The sequence below is a fragment of the Cucumis sativus genome, chromosome 5 (genome assembly GCF_000004075.3).
Source record: "Cucumis sativus cultivar 9930 chromosome 5, Cucumber_9930_V3, whole genome shotgun sequence".
NCBI classification, from domain to species: domain Eukaryota; kingdom Viridiplantae; phylum Streptophyta; class Magnoliopsida; order Cucurbitales; family Cucurbitaceae; genus Cucumis; species Cucumis sativus.
In genome coordinates, this window is record NC_026659.2 from 255,337 (window position 1) to 276,813 (window position 21,477).

At 34.1% G+C, this 21,477-nt stretch overlaps 2 protein-coding genes across 3 annotated transcripts; one reads left to right on the top strand and one right to left on the bottom strand.

Moving 5' to 3' along the window:
• The first annotated feature begins 8,197 nt into the window (after window positions 1-8,197).
• LOC101222491 (two-component response regulator-like APRR7) lies at window positions 8,198-10,958 on the top strand. 2 transcript variants are annotated; one of them, XM_004145881.3, is made up of 4 exons: window positions 8,198-8,302; window positions 9,398-9,904; window positions 10,252-10,398; window positions 10,587-10,958. In XM_004145881.3, exons 1-4 carry the CDS (start codon window positions 8,198-8,200, stop codon window positions 10,677-10,679), a joined length of 852 nt encoding a protein of 283 aa, XP_004145929.1. In that variant the 3' UTR covers window positions 10,680-10,958. The 2 variants fall into 2 exon arrangements, with proteins under 2 accessions (XP_004145929.1, XP_011654621.1); XM_011656319.2 differs by lacking the exon at window positions 8,198-8,302 and adding an exon at window positions 8,756-8,912.
• A 2,056-nt stretch (window positions 10,959-13,014) lies between these two features.
• LOC101216579 (uncharacterized protein DDB_G0283697) lies at window positions 13,015-21,465 on the bottom strand. The gene is made up of 6 exons (XM_031885137.1): window positions 20,182-21,465; window positions 17,191-18,046; window positions 15,993-16,188; window positions 14,835-15,914; window positions 14,617-14,697; window positions 13,015-13,806 (listed from the first exon to the last, which is right to left on the bottom strand). Exons 1-6 carry the CDS (start codon window positions 20,885-20,887, stop codon window positions 13,123-13,125), a joined length of 3,603 nt encoding a protein of 1,200 aa, XP_031740997.1. The 5' UTR covers window positions 20,888-21,465; the 3' UTR covers window positions 13,015-13,122.
• Window positions 21,466-21,477: the final 12 nt, after the last annotated feature.

Below are 21,477 nucleotides of genomic sequence, written 5' to 3' on the forward strand. Positions count from 1 at the left end.
TTTAGAACCTATCTGGTAGAGTAATAGAGATGCTATGAGGCAGGAAACTCCACAAAGAATAGTTTAAAAAATCTTGAGGATCTTTTAATTTTTATATCTAGATTGAGATGTTCCTACTTTCTTGTTTGGTAATATTCATTAATCAATCTTTCATGAAACCAAACCAAAAAAAAAAAGATTTTGAAGATTCAGCTTCTAGACATAAGAGATCCCTGAGCCTTTTCCTGTCAGTGAAAGTGAGCTAGTTGTTTCTTATCAAAGGAGGAAGGCACTCAAAAAAAAAAAAAAAAAATTATCAAGATGACTGACAAGGACATATTCTTGATGAACCCACCTCATCATCTCACAAATTTTGACCCAAAAAAGAAATAATTCCCTCATAATCCTTGTGAAAGCAGAGTTCAGATTTCTCCTTGTTCATTTCTTTCCCATAGCTTTTGGAAAATGGGAAATTTCTTCACTACTTTTCTTCATGTCCAAATTCAGTCATCCACATGACAATGATGTGGCATGCCACTTGTCATTGGAATTTTCTACTTTATTTTTTAGTTCAACATTAATAGGGGGCTCTCTACCAAGACAATGAACGAGTCCTTATCTTAAGTGATGGGCACAGGAGACTTTCTGCTAAATGTTATTGCTCAAAGAACCGTTTCTCAGTGTTGATTCCTTATTGTTCTTTTCAATGTTGTGAAAGTCATTTTTGTACTAATCTTGTACTGCACAAAAGCCTCTCTGTTTAGACAACTCTATTAACTAAAAATCTCAAGCTTCTCTGTTTAGACAACTCTATTAACTAAAAATCTCATTTTATTAAGACACTTCGCAGCAAAATATGTACCCTAAATCATTATATCCCAATGGAGAGCTAAACAACTTTAGAATGCTCACTTTATCCCTTAGGAAACTGCTTGGTGTCAGTATAAAAACATGTCCATACAGAACTAAACATCATACCATTATGTAAGTTTGTTGAGATGTCCTAACATAAATTCTCATTCATTTAAATTATTCTCTCTTTACCTCACATATGCTTGAAGTTTCTTCTTAGACAGTGTTTCATAATAATATTATGTTTGATTGGTGTGGTATTTTTCATCCACCAAGAAAGGATGGACAGAACCATTATCAAGAAATGGCTCATATTCATGATGTAGAAAGGAAATTGAACAAAACAACAAATAGTTCAACTTCATAAAATTTTGGACCTTTTTCTTGGAATTAGACGGAAGGAACTTAGTGATGTAATTATGATTTACTGTAAGAGATCCATTCTGAAACCCACATGAGAACTCATTAAATTAATTATTTTACAGAAAGTAAAAAGGAGAAAAAAAAGTGATAAATCATCTCATGATTGGAGATTTTGACCAAAATAGAAGTTTTAAATCTGAAAATCTCAGGGTTCCTCTCTTCTTCTTCCGTTTTTTTTCCCAAAGAAAAAATTAATTTATTGGTTTGTCTTTTTATGGTGAATAATTAAATGCACTAGAAAGAGTCAGTTCAAAACCAAATTCTTAAGCTTCAAATCATTCACTCACCAAATACAAGTCTGCATGCGATGGACAATGATTGCCACTTCATTCATATTTGTCCATGTCAGCTATTCAAAGTTTACATTCGAAAGAAGAATCCAAAAAGGCAACCCAAAGTTTGAGCCATGTAAAACCAAAAAATGGGTCCCAACTCCAAAGCCAAAACTCTCTTATTATAATTTCTCAAAAACAGACAAATTTTGCACTATGTGACAAATCCCACTCCAGCTGTGTTTCTACTTCTTTAGGCCATTTCTTTCCCTCTTTAATTACTTTGTTTTTGGTCTTCCACAACTCTTCCATTTTAAGTCCCACCAATGCCTCCCATTATTTCTTTGCATTATTTCAACCCCACCCTTTTGTTCACTAATTTCCATTTACGGCGTTCTCTAATTTTCCTTGTTCGTCTTTGTGTTTTCTGCTAGCTATTTAGTGCCTTGACTGTTCCATAACTCTCTTAGGATACTGAACTTTATTTGAGCTTTTTTTTTTAATTATTCATTCTTGAAGCTTTTGAAAAACCTATTTATGTTCCATTCTAAATAATTATTTAATTCTCGACATCTTATAATCAAATGCCACTTTGACCTATGTAGAAAACGAATCTCCTTACACTTCTACTTGAGGCTTAGACTTATTATGTGTATTTTTGCCTTAAATTCTATCTAAAAATTCTTTATCAATAGATATGTTGGCTTTACTTATGTATAATATCTTTCCAACTTCTAATCAACGTAGGAAGGATTGTTTGCACATGTATCTCCCTATCTTTGATTGTAGCTGTCTATTTTATGCATTTAAACAAATTAGTTACCAGTTAAAGAAAGAGTGATCCTTTTTTCTTCTTTTTTTTTCCTTTTTTTTTGGACAAAAAGAAAAGAACGAAAAAAAAGAAAGAAACTCACTTTTTTGCAAATAGAAAGATAGTGGAGAAACTTATTAGATGTTATTTATATTGGGAAGCAAAGATAGGAAGAGAAAGACCAAATGCATTCAATATCTTCCACATAGCAACTTAACCACTCTTTAATTCCTTTCGTTCATTTTTAGTCAACCAAATTCAAAGTGGGTCTTCAAAATTGGCTTCTCACAAGCTGAGTTGCCATTCCCATTTTTTCCACCGACAGCTACTTTTGTGCAATTCTTAGTTTCTTTTCCATTGCTTCATTCAAAAATAAAGGAAAAACTAAAAATAGATAGAGACCATGCAAGTTGGAAACTCATATTATAGTTAGGTCTAAATAACTTTTGTTAGAAACATCACTCAAAGTAGCTAAAAAGAAAAAAGCCTAAAAATTCTAAATTTATGTTATCTTGTACCATTAAAAGTCAATGTATAGGAAATATCTTTATTGACAATATGTAGTATAAAGTTGAGTTTTAGACTTCCATGTTACTCGTACAAGCACTATTGCAATCGATCATACACGTTTCGGTGGATTACTTAACATGTTGATCATAAGATAAACTTTACAAACAGCAACATTATATGAAGACATCTGTCATGTTTGGTTTTCTTTTTTTCTCTCTTTCTAATCAGGAAGATATTTACATTTAACAATTAGAAAAGAGAGGGGAGATTTTCACCGTTCTATTTCTCACACATAATAGAGGAATGTTGGTCCACAAAGACCTGATGATCTTTGATGGAAATAGACAAAAACCCAAAAATAGATTCCTTGGGTTTCACATAGGAAATCTCAAACCCCACCTGTACCAACTAAAATATGACACATTTCAGCAAGTGATTGGCTCAACCTCTACTCCTCTATCAGCCATGTGATTTTGTGTATATTAATCTTTATATATTACAGCTCTCATTTGTTGCCCTCTCCCATTGTATGAAAATTCTAAGGTTTTTCTTTCTTTCTTTTTGGTTCCATGTTATTATAATAACCAATCATAAGTTTGCTTCACAGAAGAAACCAAAAAAGAGAGAGAGATCAGAGAGAGAGAGCAATTAATTTTCTTCAGCAAATTATCTTTGTTTCAGTTGTAAATTTAGAGCATAAAATCTATTACACAACTCATAGTTTTTAAGAAACTTGAAACTATTTGACTTAATTGTAAAAGACCAATTATTAAACCAACTTCAAGACTAAAATCCTCAAGTGGGTTTTCACTATTTATTTTCATTCTAATTCCCTTTTGCCAATATTGAAGTTCTCGAATTTGTCTTTTATTGGATTCCAAAAAGTCTTTGTAGTAATTATACTCAAAACCGTATTTTCTCTCTAAATGCCAAATGACAAAGAAAAAGAAAAAAAATCCATACATTTTATTTTTCTTGAACGAGTTAATTATTCAAGTAGTAATGATAGAAACAAATTTATCATCTTTAGTAGGCCGATCAACTTACGTTTCTAGTTGATGAATGAATATTTAACATAACATTAGAGTAGGAAAATCGGTATGTTAGTGTTTTAATTTTAGTAATTTCATTTAACGATTAATCAAATATTTGATTTTCATCTGTGGGGTGTTTTCCAACGTATGAACTTTAACTTTTTTATTGATTAATGATTGAAGAGAACTAAGGACGAGTTTGTTGAATTACGTTGTTATTAACAACAATACTGTATATGAATTTAACTATGTTCAAATGTTGCAGTTGATGTAAGATTTTGGAAAATAATAATTGTTAGAAATTGAGGTAAGGTTGGTGCATTCTTTGATTGGGTTTGATGTCAGTGCATTTAAGGGAAGGAGATATTGTTTGAAATTATGCTTTGAGGTTCACGAAAAGACAAGAAAGTTGGGTGGAAATTTTTATAACTCATAAATAAAAATTGTGTAATGTAATGTGGAGGAATAGGACTCTCCACATTGATGGCAGAATATGAATAATTTATTTGCCCAAATAACAAAGAATCTCTCTCTCTCTTTCTCTAATTAATTAAACTGTTTTTCTTGCTGCTATATCTCTTAATGTTGTGAAGTGGGTTTTGCATTTATATGTATAGTGAAAAGGTTCTTTGAATCAATGGCTCATTCAAATCACACACAACTACATGAAAACCCTATTTCTCTTTAAACTTTTTTTCCAAAATATCTTCTCTATTCTTTTATTTTCTTTTCTTTCTTTCTTTTTTTCATGTTAGGTCTAGTTAGATAAGCCATGTCTTTTTATGGAGTTAGGTGGATGGATGATTTAAAAACTAGAGAAAAAAATATAGAAGGATCAGTTTTTTTGAAAAAAGACGTTGAATAACTCTTTACTGACGTTAAATTTGAGTGTATTTAATTACTCTCCTCGCATGCAAAAAAGTTGTTTCGTTCAATCTCTCACAGACTCGTAAAGTTAGTGTCGCTCTTGTTCATTCTTGCTTTGGTCACAGTTGGTGTAATTCTCGTCCTTCTTCGGTTGGTGTCGATAGTCACACATTACTATTGGTGTTGCTCACACCCATCTCACGAGCTGGTGTCGCTCAGTGTTGGAGGAGAAGTCGAATAAGAGGCATGTGGGGAGGGAGAAGAAAAAACTCTAAATCAATAAAGGAGGTTAATGCTATAATTTAACGCAATAATCACATCATCAAAGAATTTGACAAATTTTAAAAAGAAATTAGATCGTTTGACATTTTGGACGGAAAACAAACTATTTAAAAAGAGAAAAAGAAAAGAAAAGGGACTCTTTGGTTTTGGTAGGGGTGTTTTGATATTTGGGCAGAGAGTCAAATTTCTCTTAAAAGTAGTCTTCTTTTTCTCTCTATTATTCTCTTTCGAACATTGGTATCTTTATAAAGTATTCATATTAGACGAATATTGATGTGTATATAAAAATATTTATACCTATGATTATATATTAACATATATTCTTCAACTAAATTATACGAGCATTCATATTTTCATTTTCATCCTGAGATTAATAAATAACAATATGTTATGTTTTATATGTTCATAAAAGATCAATATTAAAGTTATCGATTAATCTTCGACGTATTATACATTCAAAAATATTTTTTAAAACGTTGATAGGATGACTTCATCTCGTTTATTCCCTTTAGGCTATTTTAGTATTTGGGATAAATTGGAGACTTTTTGCTTTTGTTTTGTTGAAGGTGAAGTCTCACATGGACAACTGAAAATCTATATCTAATTTACAAATAAATTATATGAATATATTCTTTTACATTTTGGTCTAAAGTATATTCTTTATATCATAAATATTCTTTTAGAATATACTTCACAACCATGCAATTTAAGGCAAATTTATATAAAATATCATTCAAACTTTGGAATAAATTTTCATTTATGTCACTGCTTGTTTCTATAAATTTTCATTCTTATCTATCACTAAATTTGTAATTAAGAGAAGAGAACCTAAAAGATCAAAATAAAGAAAGTCTAACTTTTATGTGACGACAACGACAAATTTGTAATTAAAAAAGAGAGACTTATGAAACAAAGAAAAGTACGGTTGTGAAGGCAAAGTCAGAGATAGAGAACAATAGAATGGCATAGAGGTTACTAATTAGAAGTCTAGTTATCTTGTATGAAGTTACGAGAATATACTTATAAAGAAAAGTTGACCTAGATTAATTTTTCTCCAATTAGTTTCAAAAGTCACCTCGGGATAATAAGATAACATATTGAGCATGTTGAGATCGAGCATCTCTCTTAGGCCTCACTATGCACCTAAAATCATCTCTTGGGTCAAGCATACCATATATCTGACATTTTATAATTATACTCTTGGATTCAAAATCACTCATAACAAATTATAATAATTACAAGTAATTTCACAAACATCTTATTTTTACACTCGATTATCACATAGATTATTCTTTTATTTTAACATAAGAGGTGTTTTCGACAAATTATAAAAACCAATTACAAGTATTTACTCGGACGAATTTCAAAGTTTTAAGTGAAGAAAAAAGAGCGTTTCAAAGCATAAGAGGTGCACTCATTTTTGTGCATTCCCTCTCACATTTTAAACGTTATGTGAAAGAAATGATAAAAAGAATTTAGTTTGGCATATGAATAAGTTTGTTTTTGTTCGAGATACAGATAAATATTATTATTTTTAAAATGAATAAAATAACAATAAAAAGTATAGTTTGAAGTGAGGTGTCATACACTAATTAATTAAATATAGATATCTCTAAGAATTAATTATTTCATTTTTGGAAGCAGTAGGCTCTGCTACCCTGAGAGCTTTTCCTGTTTTTATATGTTTATTTTATACATCATTTTGATTTGATTTGATCTACTTGCTTTTATATATATTATATTGTTTTAATATTCTCAAAGTGTTGAAATTCATAAATTTCCATAAGGAGGAATCTCTCAATATAAAATATATTTTAAAAAAGAAAAAAAGGAGTTTGTAATGTGAAAAAGAAATGGTAAAGAAACAAAAGCTTATGCCTAAAGTTCAAAACTTTCAATCATTTCAAGTCAATCTTTAGATCTAAAATTAAATTTAATCAAATGTGGAACAATATATTAACGCTGCTTTCTTCATGAAATTGTAATATATATATATTTATATAACATCTTAAATACTCACTAAATCATTTGACAAAGATTTGAATCTTATTTATAACATTATATTTCATTTATAGCTACTAGTAAAAGGAAAAAACAAATGATAAGATTGTAATTCAAACTTAAATGAAGAACACAAAAAAGGGTTTCTTGAAATGGATAGAACTGCAGTTACTGAGATAAGCAGAGGATGGGGAAAGAGTAAGGTAAGTGTAGGTCCAACATGAAGATGAACCTAGACCCATATAAGTCTAAGGCCATTCTCTACTTCATCTTTTGATCAATAATAATCTAAATCCAATCTCAACATGTTTAAGGATATCATGGTCACAGTCTTTAAGACTTTCTTAACAGTATTTCCCTATATTATAGATTAACCAACAAAATTGAGTTAGTACAGATAAATGAGAAGAAAACAAGAAGTAAGAAAGAAAGAAAGGAAGAAAGGGAGGTGAGAGATAGGAAGTGATCAGTGATCACACACAACAACAAACAACAAACAAGATGTAAACAACAAATAAACAACAAATGTAAATGTAAATGTAAAGTAAAGATGAGAAGAACAAAAGTTTGCAAGTTGGAATGTATAATGAACGCGCTTCAATGGGCATGTGGGATGGAGTGTGTTGTTATGGGACCTGCCTGTTGTTTTTTGCTGCACTGTGACCATTCCACAAACTTTTCCCTATTACCATTATTTTTTTGGCTTTGGGTGCTCATCACTCATCACCCATCATCCCTTTGCAATTTGCAATTATTTAAGTAAATAAACTAAACCCAAACAAACATTAATTACAATAAAACTGAAAGAAATCAACTTGAGAGTCATTTTTTCAATTTATTAAATAATGATTAAGGTCTTTTCTTTCCTTTGTCTTCATATATGTTTTATTGTTTTTGCATCAGCATCAGCATTAAAAAGACAATTTTTCCACTTCTTTTTTCTTAATCTTTGATGAATTTTATTTAATATTGTATCAAAGTATATAAATTTGCTTTTTGTTTTTTGTTTTCTTTCAGTTCCCAAATCCAAAAGCTTAAATAAAAAGCTCATAAATAATTTTTGAGGGGTACTCTCAGTTTATGACCTATTTTCCTGGGATTCTGGAGGAGGGGTTTTTTCTCTACCAACCATTAAAGACTTTCTTTTCCTCTCCAAAGCTTTGGAAATGTATGCTGAAACTGAGCATTTGCTTCCTTATTTCCAGAATTTCTGTGATGAATTTCAACTAGCAAAGGATTTCTGCAAAACCCACAAGCTTGACTCTCCATTGGTATACTCTCCATCTCTCAACTCAATCCTTTTTTTTTTTTTTCTCATTTCTTGCTTTTGAGGAGCATTTTTTTAGATGATTATGAACTGGGTTTCAGCTTAATCTTGTTATAACTTTAGTTTTTGGACTTAGCTCTGTGGTTTTGTAGTTGTTTGTTGTAACTTGATTATGATATCTACTGTTTGGTTCCTGAGAAAATGGGAAAGAAAAACTTTAAGCTCTGTTTCCTTTCCATTGTGTGTCTTAATTGCCTCAAAGTGCATATGAAAATAGTTTGGGTCTGCTTTACATGTTGGATCTGGAAAAGGATGGGTGAAAAAGGGCAAATAAAAGGAGAGTGAAAGAGAGAACAGTTTCTTTTGAGTTCCCTACTTCAATCATTCTTCCTTTTTTAAAATTCATCTTTTTTGTTCAACTCATTTCCCACTATTCTTTTCCTTAACCTTCATGGAAAAGTGTTTTTAAGGAAGCTCTCTCTCTCACCAGTTTCTTCTTTTATAATCATATGTTGTGAAGAAAGAGAGGAAAATGGCCAGAAAAAGCCGATAGTGCTCATCAGCTGCTTTTGCTTAAAGATATTTCAGTCATGGAAGATTGCATGTTGTATTTGGTAATGTTTGCTTATGTGAGCTGTTTTAACCTAAGATATCTGCAAATTCTCAGTTTTGTAATGCCAAAAGGAAGCTCTCATCACAGCTTTTCCACTACTTTTTTCACTATAAATAGTTAGCCTTAGTAGCAATATTCTTTGAACTACTTCACTTTTCTCCAATGATTTCTGTTAACTTGGCTGAATTTTACAGGATCCTTACAACTTACATCCACCCTTTTCATTCAAATAACTTTTATTCCTTATCTTTTCATCAAAGAATATGTTCACCTGTTTACTCCTCAAATTAGCAGCTCTTTTTCCCTTGGAACAATGAATTTTTGTTTAAAACAAAACAACTGTATTTTGCATCTGTTAGATACCATTAGGCATTAGTTTGATTTTTTATTGAATTAAAGTCAGCTGGGAAAGCGCCTCTTGTATCTTTATCACTGACATATTAGTTTTTCTAATTTTCATCATTCACCTTCTTTCTTCTAATGCAGAGCAACATGGTTCAGACATCAACTGTATGTGAATACAACATGGGGGGTGAAGGCGACTTATTCAAAGCTCCAGAGCCAATTATCGAGGAATCGTTTTCAGGTCTCGATCCTATGATGGCTGCAATTTCAATGATGTCCTTTGGCAATCCCAACATCTCCTTAGAGGGACTTAAAGATTCAGACTTTGAATCACTGCAAAGTGATCAGCTTTTGAGTGAGGTTTACTATGAATGTGAGAAGGATCTTTTAGAGAAAGCAGCAATACATACACCGCTGTCTGAAGTTTTCGATCTTAAGAGTCAGACTTCAAATACGGACGAACACCAAATTCCAGAAAACAAACCAGTTCCTGATGCAACACTTCAGAAGAGTGTTAGCTCAGGATGCTTAAGATCAATGGACTGGATGCAAGGCCCCGCAATGAAATCCAGTATTTTAGATTTTAGTGGAATGGATATCAATGAGGTGTATGGGATGCGACGGGCATTTAGCGAAGGCGATATCAAGGTCAGACTTCGTTTCCAACTTTATAGTCAAAAGTTTCTTATATGTTGTTAAGCTATTTGATGTTTTCAAACCGGAGCATTCACAAATTCGATTCAAAAACCTACATGAAGAAGAATCACATAATGTTCACGATTACCAGTATTCAGAATCTTAGATACACTGTTGAAAGGGTGAATAATAATCTCAAATTTATAAAAGCTAGAAATAGGTGCTATCTGAGGAGTGAAGAAAACTCTAATGTTTAAGCTAAGCTATGTTGAAATATCTATTTGGTGTCTTCAATCATTTTCACTAGTTAATGGGGGTTTTGTCACTGATTGATTCTAATTTCTAAACATCTGCTGCAGACTCTTAGTAATGGTTCTGGGAGCCAGTTCCATTCTTCTCTCGAGCGGCCGCTGATAATCAGCAATTGCACGGCCGAAGAACGCAAAGAAAAGCTATCAAGATACCGAAACAAGAGAACAAAAAGGAACTTTGGCAGAAAGATCAAGGTAATTAATTTACATGGCAGACAATGTTCAGTAAGCATATTGAACGAGTTAACGTCCAATTGGCCATCATTTTTCCAAAAAACAATCTATTCATTTAATAACATTGTTAAAAGCTTTAAAAAATTTGAAGGATGTTTCTTTGAGATCATAAGATGAAGGCTAAAAAGAGACTGTTTTTTGGTTGGCAGTATGCTTGTAGAAAGGCTTTGGCTGACAGTCAACCAAGAATCAGAGGAAGGTTTGCCAAGACTGAAGAATCTGAGATAAGGATCAGGCAATGATATCATGAGGAAATCATGTGGTTAGAAGAAGAATCTACGATTAGTTTGTTTAGAAGGGCTGAAATGAAAGGTGTAGAAGATAGAATTGTAAATAGTGTTTGCTTAATAAAAACAAAAGCAAAAACAAAAAGAAGCAGAAGTGTTTGTTCATAGTAGTGCTGCTTTGTAATATTGATGTTTGTACTTTCTATTTTCTAATTCAAGTTCTATGATCTGTATCAATTACAGTTCTAATTATGGCTCCTAAAATCATTTGTCTTCAAACAATGTTTTAGTTCATTTTGTTTCAAGGTTATGATATGAACACAAACTATGTTGGAGTTCATGAACTTCATACTAAACATGGAAGAAGAGAATTATAGTTCACTTTTTGGGACAAGAATGAGTTAGGGATTAATTGGTCTAAGAAACCAAATTTAAAGGTATGTCCAATTCCAGAGGTTTTTGAAGTGTTAGAAAAAATGAGCATTGTAACGATTAACAATACCTTTGCGCTCAACATTTCTTAAACTAAGATCCCTTTAGTTTATTCATGTTTCTTCTTCAACGGTGGATATTTGAATTTTGTTAAACATGCATGTTTCTAGTTATTAACCATCTACATCTACCATACAATATTTATTATATTGTCATAGTATTAACTTTCATTATAATAATGATTTTATATTGTCGGCTCGTTCTTAACTTTTAATAAAAGAAAAATAAAACATGTCAAGATGGTTGAGATGTCAAATTTTGACGAAAGGAAAATGTATCTCATGTTTACTTCAACGGTAAATTTGTAACTTAGAGAATCTGAAGAACAAAGAAAGAGAATAATAAAAAGAGAGAAGTTAGGTAAATTTGTATTTATAAAAAAATTGATCTAGAATTTATCTTAATCTTGGTGGGATATGAATTTCTTAATATTTAACAAGCTAAAATCAAATTTAGTTTTATCTTAGATAAAACATTGTTTTTTGACTTTGTTCTACTATGTCAAAATTTACCCAAACGTGATTGTGAATGTTTAAGATGTATCTGAACTCACGTCACGAGATCCACAAACTCCTTGAGCAAAACAAAAATTTCGTAGTTTCCAACTCCACGAAACACTCCAATCTTGAATGTTTTGGACATGCAGCTCAAAGCATGAATTGCAAAATTTAAGATCTCTCAACTAAATTTGAAAGAAAAAGCTCAAAGCTAAAATTCAATTATCTTATTAGAATTAGATAAAGATGGAGTTTATGATTGGAAGACTTTGAAAATATGATTGATTTTTCCATTTTTCATCACACAATTTTCGAATCAAAAAGGAAATTAACTAACTTAAACTTAATGTGTTATATATCAAGAACCCAAACACTGTTTATGGAGTTCTTAATTATTAATTATAGTGAGGAAAAATTAAGTTTACAAAATATGAAATGCTTGAAATAATTAAGAAACCCATACTTTCCTTTTGAACTTAAAAAGGTAAAAGGAGTGCTCTTTATTCTCAAGCATTTTATACCTAAATCATCTCATTCATTATCTTTCTATCTTCATTCTCTTCATACCTTCTTTAGCAGATATGAAAGCAATTGTTGATGTGCTTCACCACCGTACATTTTACATAAAAAAAAAAGGTTATCAACAAACTTTAAAAAGAAATGTCTACTTTCTTTGAGTTTATTGTTCCAAGGAAATATCTACTTTATTCCTAATCTTTTTTCTTTCTATAAAATACACTATTTTAGCATTTTTCATCTTAATCAATCATATCCATGTCATCTATAATAATGACAGGATAGTAAAATAGCTAAAATTTTAAACGTAAATTACAAGACTAAATTTCCTTGGCTAAGAAATCTTCTAACCAGCACTCCATTAGATTCTAACTTCTTATTTATGGGATAGATTTTTGGACAAAATAGACATTTTTTTTAAAAGGTCAAAAGTATTTTAGAGGAGAAAAAATGTAGTCTTCAAAACTAAAAAAAGAAAAGGTTTCTGGAGGGAACAAAACCATCATTGAAATGTAATTCAAAAACACTTCTTAACAAAGATTATACGTTTTCAATAGAATAAGGCACAAAAAAAAGTTGGAATTGATGAAAATTTAAAACCCCTGTTAATTGAACTTTTAAAGCAAAATGATGAAACTGAATTAAGATATTACCTCATTTCAGCTCGAAGTTTTCCCAACTCTGTAGATTTGCTTGGCTCCTGAAAAGGGACAGCTTCCTTGAAGAGAATTATTAATTATAGTCACCAAATGAGAAAAAAGAAAAGAAGTTTCCAATTTTGGAAATTATGCGAAAAACTATAAACTGACCAAAAAACGAAAAAACCTCAAGACGATGCACCAAAGTGCAGAACAGTAGGAAATTTTATTCCTTGCAGGAAGATGAAGCAACAAGAATAGAAAAATCAATAACTTAACTAAGAAAATAACAAAATCAGCGATATTAAAATTGTTTCAATGTGTACTTTCAGGAGAATGATGTATCTGACTCAAAATTAAAGATTCAGACCCAATTGACACAGGCATTAAACCCTCACAAGTCTCGGGTATTTCCTCTGGAAATGACAAAGGACCACTCACTGCATTGTCAAAACAAGAATTGCCAACTCCACATCGAGTAGAATCGTTGCCCTTGGCAATCCCTTTAATGTCAATGTTATTGAATTTATCACTGTCATTCACTGGTGTGTTGTCCTTCGCTATGAAAATGGTATCCTTTTCAGCCTCTAGGTTCACCACCAGCTGTTCTGAATCGATCATATCCACTTCGATTGAATTGCTATTCGGCAATGACTCCTCTGGGTTTTCAAGACACTTAACCTCCTCCTGGCTGCCAGTTGAAGCTATATCCTCCAATTTCCCCAACGCTTCAGTCGTCTCAACTTCCTCATCAACACCAGCGGTTTTGATTGGTGCCTGTTCCATTTCCACATCAACAGTTGAATCAGGCACCTTAACTTCTCCATTATTGAAATCGAAGGTCTTCTCTTCAAGTTTTGTCTCGGAGGCAGCCATTTCCCCACAAACAACTTCCATCTCCTTCTCTTCAAGCCTCCTCTCAGAGGATGTGATTCCCTCAGAAACAACCTGCATCTCCTTCATTTCCATTCTCTGCTTTTTGTACAAGTCCATTGCATGCTGCAAAACATGAACACCACAATTATACCAAGCTATTAACTTCTGAGCGTCATTCCTCGCCAATAATCTACAAAGACTGAGTTTTACTAACATTCAAATAGCATATAGCATAGTACGTCACAGGTTTTCCCCCATATTTTGTCAAGACAGAAAAGACAGAGGAATTGAAATCCACTGTGGAATTGCCAAGGCATCAATGAATAAATATTATAAACTATAGGGTGTGTTTGGGGTGGGGATTTAGGGGGATTAGAAAAAGTATTATGGCTCAAACCTTGTTTGGGCCAAGGGTTTCCATTTTTGAGGATTAGGGTTAAATAACCCTACAAACTACCCTACTTCATCTTTTCATAACCCTACAAATTTTTCTACTTCATCTTATCATAATACTACACTCATAACTCTTCCCCCAAACACATGTTATAATAACACAACAATTATAACTCTTCCCCCAGACGCATATTATCATAATACTACAACAATAATCTTTCCCCCAAACACATTACCATAACACTGCCATTCATATTTCTTCCCACATACACATATTATCAAAACACTAGGATTATTATAATCCTAGAATTATCATAATCCTCTTCCCCCATAACACATTCCCTCCCCCAATCGCATCCTAAGTAACAAGATTACAAGACAGTTTCACAGTGCTTTGATATAAAAATACATGAGAAAATGGATACTCCAAAATTTTGCCATCTTGCCAGGTCCCAAGACCATCAAACATGTTAAACTTAACATGAATAAACACGACAGACAACTTCTATCTCCTACACCTAATGCAATCACTTATTATACCTGAAAAATCGAGTTCTTGTCTGGATGGAAAAGAGATTGATGTGCACTACTTGATGAGATTGACACGGCTCTCATACCACCCTGTAAAGAAGATGATGATCAATCATGAATAATAATTAAATTCAAATAATTACATGAATAATAATTAAATTCAAATAATTAGGTGAAAGGCATAAACAGACATAGGTGGTAAGATGAAACTTAATCCAGAAGTCTACCTCAAGAACTATGTAAGCAGCAGTTTCCTCATCTGCAGTCGCGCAGTGCTCAATATCCATTAATCTAAGACACTGGTGGTACAGATCCGGATGTGCAAGTTCTGTGGAAATCTTAAGCTTAGAAAGGTAAGAACAACTAAGTTTAGAATTATCATCCATTGACTGTCTAAGAGGAGCTGGTGTTTCAGAGAAGAGTTCAGGAGTGTTGGGGCTTTCTTTTGCAGAAGGGATATTAGGCCTTATTTCAGCAGTTTTTGTCAAAACAGTATCGGTGCTCTCATCACACGCCTCTCTACTTGATACATCGTCAACGAGATCGTGCACTGAACGCTCATCCTTCTGGAATTGGGAAGGTAATTCCCTTTTCAGGGAACCACTCTGTCTCTTCCACATTTCAGGTTTAGACTCCCATCCTCGACCATTCACCATCTGCCTGTTTTCATCCCATTCGGCTCCATTATAAATGTGAGATTCATCTCTAAAGATACCGTTATTTCCATCCCATCCATGTAAGTGAGAAGGGCTTGAACCATCCAACATATTCTGCCACCCTAGTGAATGCATGTGACTGGAAAATCTTTCAGCATCGGGCATCCGATAATGAATTCCAGAGTGATTGATTTCAAGTGGAGGTCTGATACCAAACAAAGGTGGTGCTGGAAACTGAGGCATAATTGATTGGAAACTTCCATGAGGAGGAGGTCCATGCTGAAAAGGGATAAAGCCATTTGGTAGTGGTGCTGACCAGTTTGGAACACCTCTCCAAGAATTGCCATGTACTCTACCCAAATTTGGATCATTACCCCTTCGAAAACGGCTATTAGAATTAAGTCTGCCATCATCATCTAGTGAACCATCAAAAGGAATGTCAACTCCACCCCTAAAAGCAGGGCGTGAATGGAATGGTGATGGATTGCTCTGACTACCTTTGCTGCTATAGTAGGACTCTGCCTGAGATGGATCGTCCATCAGAGGCTTTTCCCCTTGTATATCCCAGCTATGCCTATCCTTATTAGAAGAGAGGTCTTTGGCATCAATAGAAGTATTGTGCCTTCGTCCACTTTCTTCAATGTCAACATTCTGCGAAACATAAGAACTGTTAGGTTCAAAGTCATAACTGAAAGAGATCACTTTGACAAGCTCAATGCTGATAGATACCTTAGAATTTAAAGACCTGTCTCGTAACAGCTCAGTAGCATTGCTACCCTCTGTTTCACTGGGTTTCTCTGAATAACTGTACTTTGAACCCTTTTCTTGTACTCCTGAAAGAATACCTTTATCTCTAGTAGAAATGGATTTGGACCTTTCTTCCTTTTTCGGGTATCGGTCTCTCAAATCTTCCTGATCTTGATGCCTAGAATAGAAAAAGATGATTAATAAATGAGCATCCCATTGCTCTGATAGCTCTTGCAATACATGAAGTAATTGTTCATTTGTATCAAACCAATTAAATCCATCGAATATAACAAACCCTCTTGACAAAAAACGTAGTTAAGGAGTTGAATAATAAGAACCAATATCACAAAAACCTTCCGTCGTTGCATCATTTCCTATCAAAGAAGAAATCCTTCCAAAAAAGATAGAAGGCAAAAAAAATCACTACACAAGAATTAAGACCGTGGGATTGAATGGACACTGGGGCTCCATTGCCTGTACCCTAATGCAACCAGTATGCCATCATGCCATTGCCATTCACAAGGCAAAATAGGAAGGGGGGAAAAACAGAACGGAAGTTTGTCTTAATGTTTGTGTGATAGACATGCATTTTATGTCTTAAAGCTCTCCGTTCTTTTCCTAAAGAAAAAAATCACCACATAATCATAATAGAATTCCCACGCAGACAAAGATTCTATAAGCCTTTCCTTCTATAAAATTTGAAAACATATTCAGTGTCCTTTCCTGAATGAAAACTATTATTATTTTGACAAGTTCAATCAAATTAAACTCCGAACTAACAATAAGAACAAAAATAGAATGAGAAGTAAACAAACAAGAACAAAAACCTTAAACAAAAATGTGAGTACATAACCATATTTTAAAAGCATGAAAGATGAGCTATCGATATGTAGGTGCAAAATGGTATTTTAACCAAAGATGTAGGTGCTCAACTATACTTTAAAAGCAATAAAACTAGAGCTACCAATAAATAGTTGCTTAACCTGTTTATGCAATTCAATAGAGATAAGCAATACATAGCAGTATAGAAACTAAAAAACAGAGCAGATAAACTTCAAATTTTGAAAAACGGCCATCCCAAACCAATTAAAAAAGACAGCATCATTGCCAAAATATTTCTCTATGAAACAAGGACTTCAAACACACCACAACTTCGACAGTAAAGAAAAAGAGCTGCAACCTGTATTCATCTGTGCCAACACGTGACAGAGAACTAGGTGAACTCTTCCGTCTATGACTGCTTAAATTAACATCTCCATGACGAGACCGTGATTGAGATATTCCTCTCTCGGCATCTGAGTCCACTTTATCATTGCTCAAAGACTTCTTTTCATCATTTGCATGATGACTGTTCTTCAAACTTTTAGATCTAGCATCAACAGAGTCATCGTGATCATTTGGAGACCTTTTCCTTCCCCTACTATCAACATATTTTGTGTATTGATCCTCAAGATGTGATCCATCACGGTCAAGATCACATTCATAATCGGAGTAACGGTCACGAGCACGACTTCGACTACGATTTCGCCTCCCATCCCGATCATGTTCACGGTCACGGTCACGACCACGATCGCGTCTGCGCCTACTCTCTTGATCATGATCACGCTCGTATCCATGATGTCGATCATGATCTTGATCACGCATAGCATCTAGATCACCATCACGTTTGGCCTTGGTTATCTCTCTATCAATATCACTATCTTGAGGCTTGTTTCTCTTATGATGCATATCCATTGCGTCCTTCTCATCTCTCAAATCTCTGTCATTTGACCTGCTGATGTGTTCTTTAACAAGTTGCTCATCTCTTTCCTTTCCATCCCTGTCAACATCTTCCCGGTACTTCTCCCTATTTCTCTCATCCTTGTACTTCTCACTCTTTCGTCTTCCATCCTTCACAGTATCATTCTTTGAGGATAGCTGTCTATTTTCAACATCTCCTGCATCATCTTTATGTTTATCTCCATCAAAAGAACCAGCTCCTTTCCTACCTCGCGTCTCCAGGTGATTCTCTAATCCAGGGCTATGCAACACATTCTCTGCATTCAAAGTACAACATATCACAAACTAACAGACAAATGATAAAAAACCGGTTGTAAACTAATACGCAGTCAACAAGACAATGGTAATAGGGAAAATTTAAACCGTCTATTTTGTTCAATGGGATCACAATTCATCTAATAATGAGATCATAGGTAAAAACATATAAATAAATATGTATGTACATATGTACATATATATACCTAATCTTTTCCTTAGTGCATAAACCAGTACAAAAAATAGTACATTAAAAAGTGTAATACATTCTACAAAATGTCAAGAACATGACCTATAAGAGTGATATTGCCACTAATTTTTGTAAAGAATAATTAAATATAAGATGGAGTTACTATCCATACTACAAGGCGACATATCAAAATACTAAAATAGTCAAATGAAATATTTTCAAATTGCATCCATCTATACTATAAGAAAACGATACCAACGTGCACAATCAGCTCTGGCTAACATTAAACTCAATAAAGAAAAATTGTTCACCAAAATGGAGCATGGGCATCTGAGAGGGAGAGAGAGAGGAAGAGGAGAATAATTAGTTATCATGACATGGAAAGCAAACCAAATTACAAAAGAAAATTCAATCAAAGATTCAGATCCAAATTTTGCACAAAATTAAAATACAATACGTTGAAAACAGACCAAAAAAATGCTTCTCCGATAGCAAGTATAATCTAATTCCTAAGACTAACCAATTTAGCAAACCATGCATATATACAGCTCAAATCTAATGAACGTAGACTAAGATCTGTAAAATGACAATACTACCCATAGATCAAATAGAATAAAATTTCTACAGCCTCAACAAAATACCAAAAAAGAAAAGCAAACATACAAACAAACAAAACAAAAATGGAAATATAATTAAAATGAGAAATAGAATTTTAACGATTACACATCACAATGTACTATAAGTTGGCAAATTGAGAGAAAGAAGAAATAGAACAAAATCTAGAAACTTATCCTATCCTGAACTAAAATTAACTAAAAAATCACTGTAAATCATTTACTGGCATAACTCATAAGGTATGTCAAAATTTGATATATATCCTATCCACTGCCAACTGCATGATTAGGGCCAGAAGTATTAAGAAAAGTGTCAATAGTGATTTGTGAAAGGGGGGATAGAGTAACTCCTTTTTTGGGCAGGAATGAACAGAAAATCTTTGGTCTTAAAGTAGTTGTGCAAGGAGGGGGCAGAAAAATCAACGTAGAGGACAGGAGTGAATACAGACAGATCCAAACTCCCATTAATCAAGTGCCTGTATTGTGAGTGGTAGATTGTTTTGCTGACCTACTTCTCACTCCTAAAACCTTGGCTTCCTCATGATACTGAGACAGAAAGATCACATTCTTTGGGTTCAGAAAGGTCTTGAGAAGTAGATGGTGTAACAAGGAAACCATCCCCATGAATGAAGAAGAAAGATGTAAATTATTATCATATTGACATTATGACTACGAAACCCATCTAAGCGGTGGTGTGTAAAGACAATCCTGAAGAGAACCAAGGAAGTCAACCACCACCACATCCTTTAGTACCCCCAAAAAAACAAAGAAAAGATCACCTATAGCCTGAGATATGGAAGCCTATAAATATAAATAACAGTATCCTCATTAATTACAGTTAAACCACATCATTTCACAAAGAGCAACTAAAAGCAGAGAAGGACAATCAATCAAGACAGAAATGATAGTTGAAAAGTTTACATTTTCAGCATGAATAAAGTCCAATGATACTCTAAGATCTTCTTGGGAGGCAAATTATGTTATTATTGCGTTTTCCAGCACACTGGACTTCCTACGTCATTTGCGTGGACATGTCATTTGATAAAATGAAGCTCAAGAGAATAATATATGACAAGATTATAATACAGCAAAAGATACAAGTAAATAGAGTCCAACATATAAGTAAATGATGTAACCAGATCTCCAAACAGAAAACACAACAAAATCAACCCATTACACCTTAAAACAAGTCTAAGGAAAATGTGGACACTAAACAGTAAAGATAAAGAGCACGTTCAATAGATAAAGCGTATCGATATTCTTAAGTTATGCAGAGAAATGGATACACGAGTTGCCCTGTGATGATAAAACTAACTGTAACTCAATGCCTGACCTGCGTTCTTTTCCACTTGCTTTTCAACACGTAGTTCCTCACTTGCAATCCCTCTGTCACTTCTTCCTTCTCTACCTTTCCTATCCTTCTCCTTCTCCTTCTCCCTCTCCCGTTCTCTTTCTCTTTCCCGTTCCCTCTCCCTCTCCCTTTCCCTTTCCCTTTCCCTCTCCCTCTCCCTTTCCCTCTCCCTATCTCTGTCCCTATCCCTATCCCTATCCCTATCTCTATCTCTATCTCTTTCCCTTTCCCCTCCACCATTCCTACCCTCCTTTCGGCTTGACTCACGGTGCCTTCCCTCACCCTTCCCACTACTCTTCTTGAGTTCTTCGCCACCCCCCTGCAATCCCACACTTTCGTCTCTTCTTTTGCTCTTTGAATCAACTGACGGTTTTGACTTTTTGGAAGGAACACCAAGCTCATCGTCGCTTCCCCCATTCCACCTATCAGTCGTTCCCTCATCATATCTCTCCTTACGCCTCTTCGAATGTCCATGCTCTTCCGTCTCCAGATTCTCTGAACCGTAGAACTCTTTCGTGTCCTTGGAATCAAATCTACGCTTCTCACTAGAAGCAGAGTCCTTCAATACCCTACTCCCACTCTCTTTGCCCTTCCGATCCCTTACAGTAGAATCATTCTCCGAGTCCGAGGATTCCCTAGCATCCTTCAACCCATGTCTAGTAGATTTGTGCCTCGAACCCCTCGGCATACTGAATCACACTGAAAACCCTAATTTCAAGACAAACCCCTTAAGTAAATTTAAAAAATAAAAAGAAAGAAAGAAAAAAAAAAAAGGAACCCTAAATTTCAAATCTTCCAGCAGTATCCCACAGCTCGAGTGGGCAGAATCAAAACCCTAACAGCAACGTCATTCCCCCACAAAGGAAAGAACAGAAGAATCAGAGATTCACACTGAAATAGCACCGGCCTCACGCGAAACACGAAATGCAAAAAAGGAAAAAGAAAACCCTAGAGCGAGTGAGATAAAGAGATCGCCGGAAAGCAGATGCGCCGGCCGGAGATAGGGCGACGGCGGCGGAGAAGAGAGGAAAACGGTTTCTTGGGAGTTGAGGAGTCTGGATTTGGGGTTATGTCCGAGAGAAAGAAAGAGAGAGAGAGCGAGAGAGAGAGAGAGAGACGAGACCCGGAGAGGACTAGCGGTTTGCGGATAATTTGGTCCACGTGATACGAAATTACGCTGCTGCCACTGCCCACTTCGCCGGTTAAAAACCCATCGCCGGTCACCGAACCACCGTTGATCTCATGGATTCTCAGCCGTCGATTCTTTTTCTTCTCTCA

Excerpts from the sequence above, each read along its gene's own strand:
- LOC101222491 (XM_004145881.3), top strand. The coding sequence starts at position 8,198 with ATGTATGCTGAAACTGAGCATTTGCTTCCTTATTTCCAGAATTTCTGT. Across the intron at positions 8,303-9,397 it reads ACAAGCTTGACTCTCCATTG|AGCAACATGGTTCAGACATC; the intron begins GTATACTCTCCA and ends CTTCTAATGCAG. Across the intron at positions 10,399-10,586 it reads ACTTTGGCAGAAAGATCAAG|TATGCTTGTAGAAAGGCTTT; the intron begins GTAATTAATTTA and ends TTTGGTTGGCAG.
- LOC101216579 (XM_031885137.1), bottom strand. The coding sequence starts at position 20,887 with ATGCCGAGGGGTTCGAGGCACAAATCTACTAGACATGGGTTGAAGGAT. Across the intron at positions 18,047-20,181 it reads GCAAGTGGAAAAGAACGCAG|AGAATGTGTTGCATAGCCCT; the intron begins GTCAGGCATTGA and ends CTTTGAATGCAG. Across the intron at positions 16,189-17,190 it reads GTTGGCACAGATGAATACAG|GCATCAAGATCAGGAAGATT; the intron begins GTTGCAGCTCTT and ends TTTCTATTCTAG.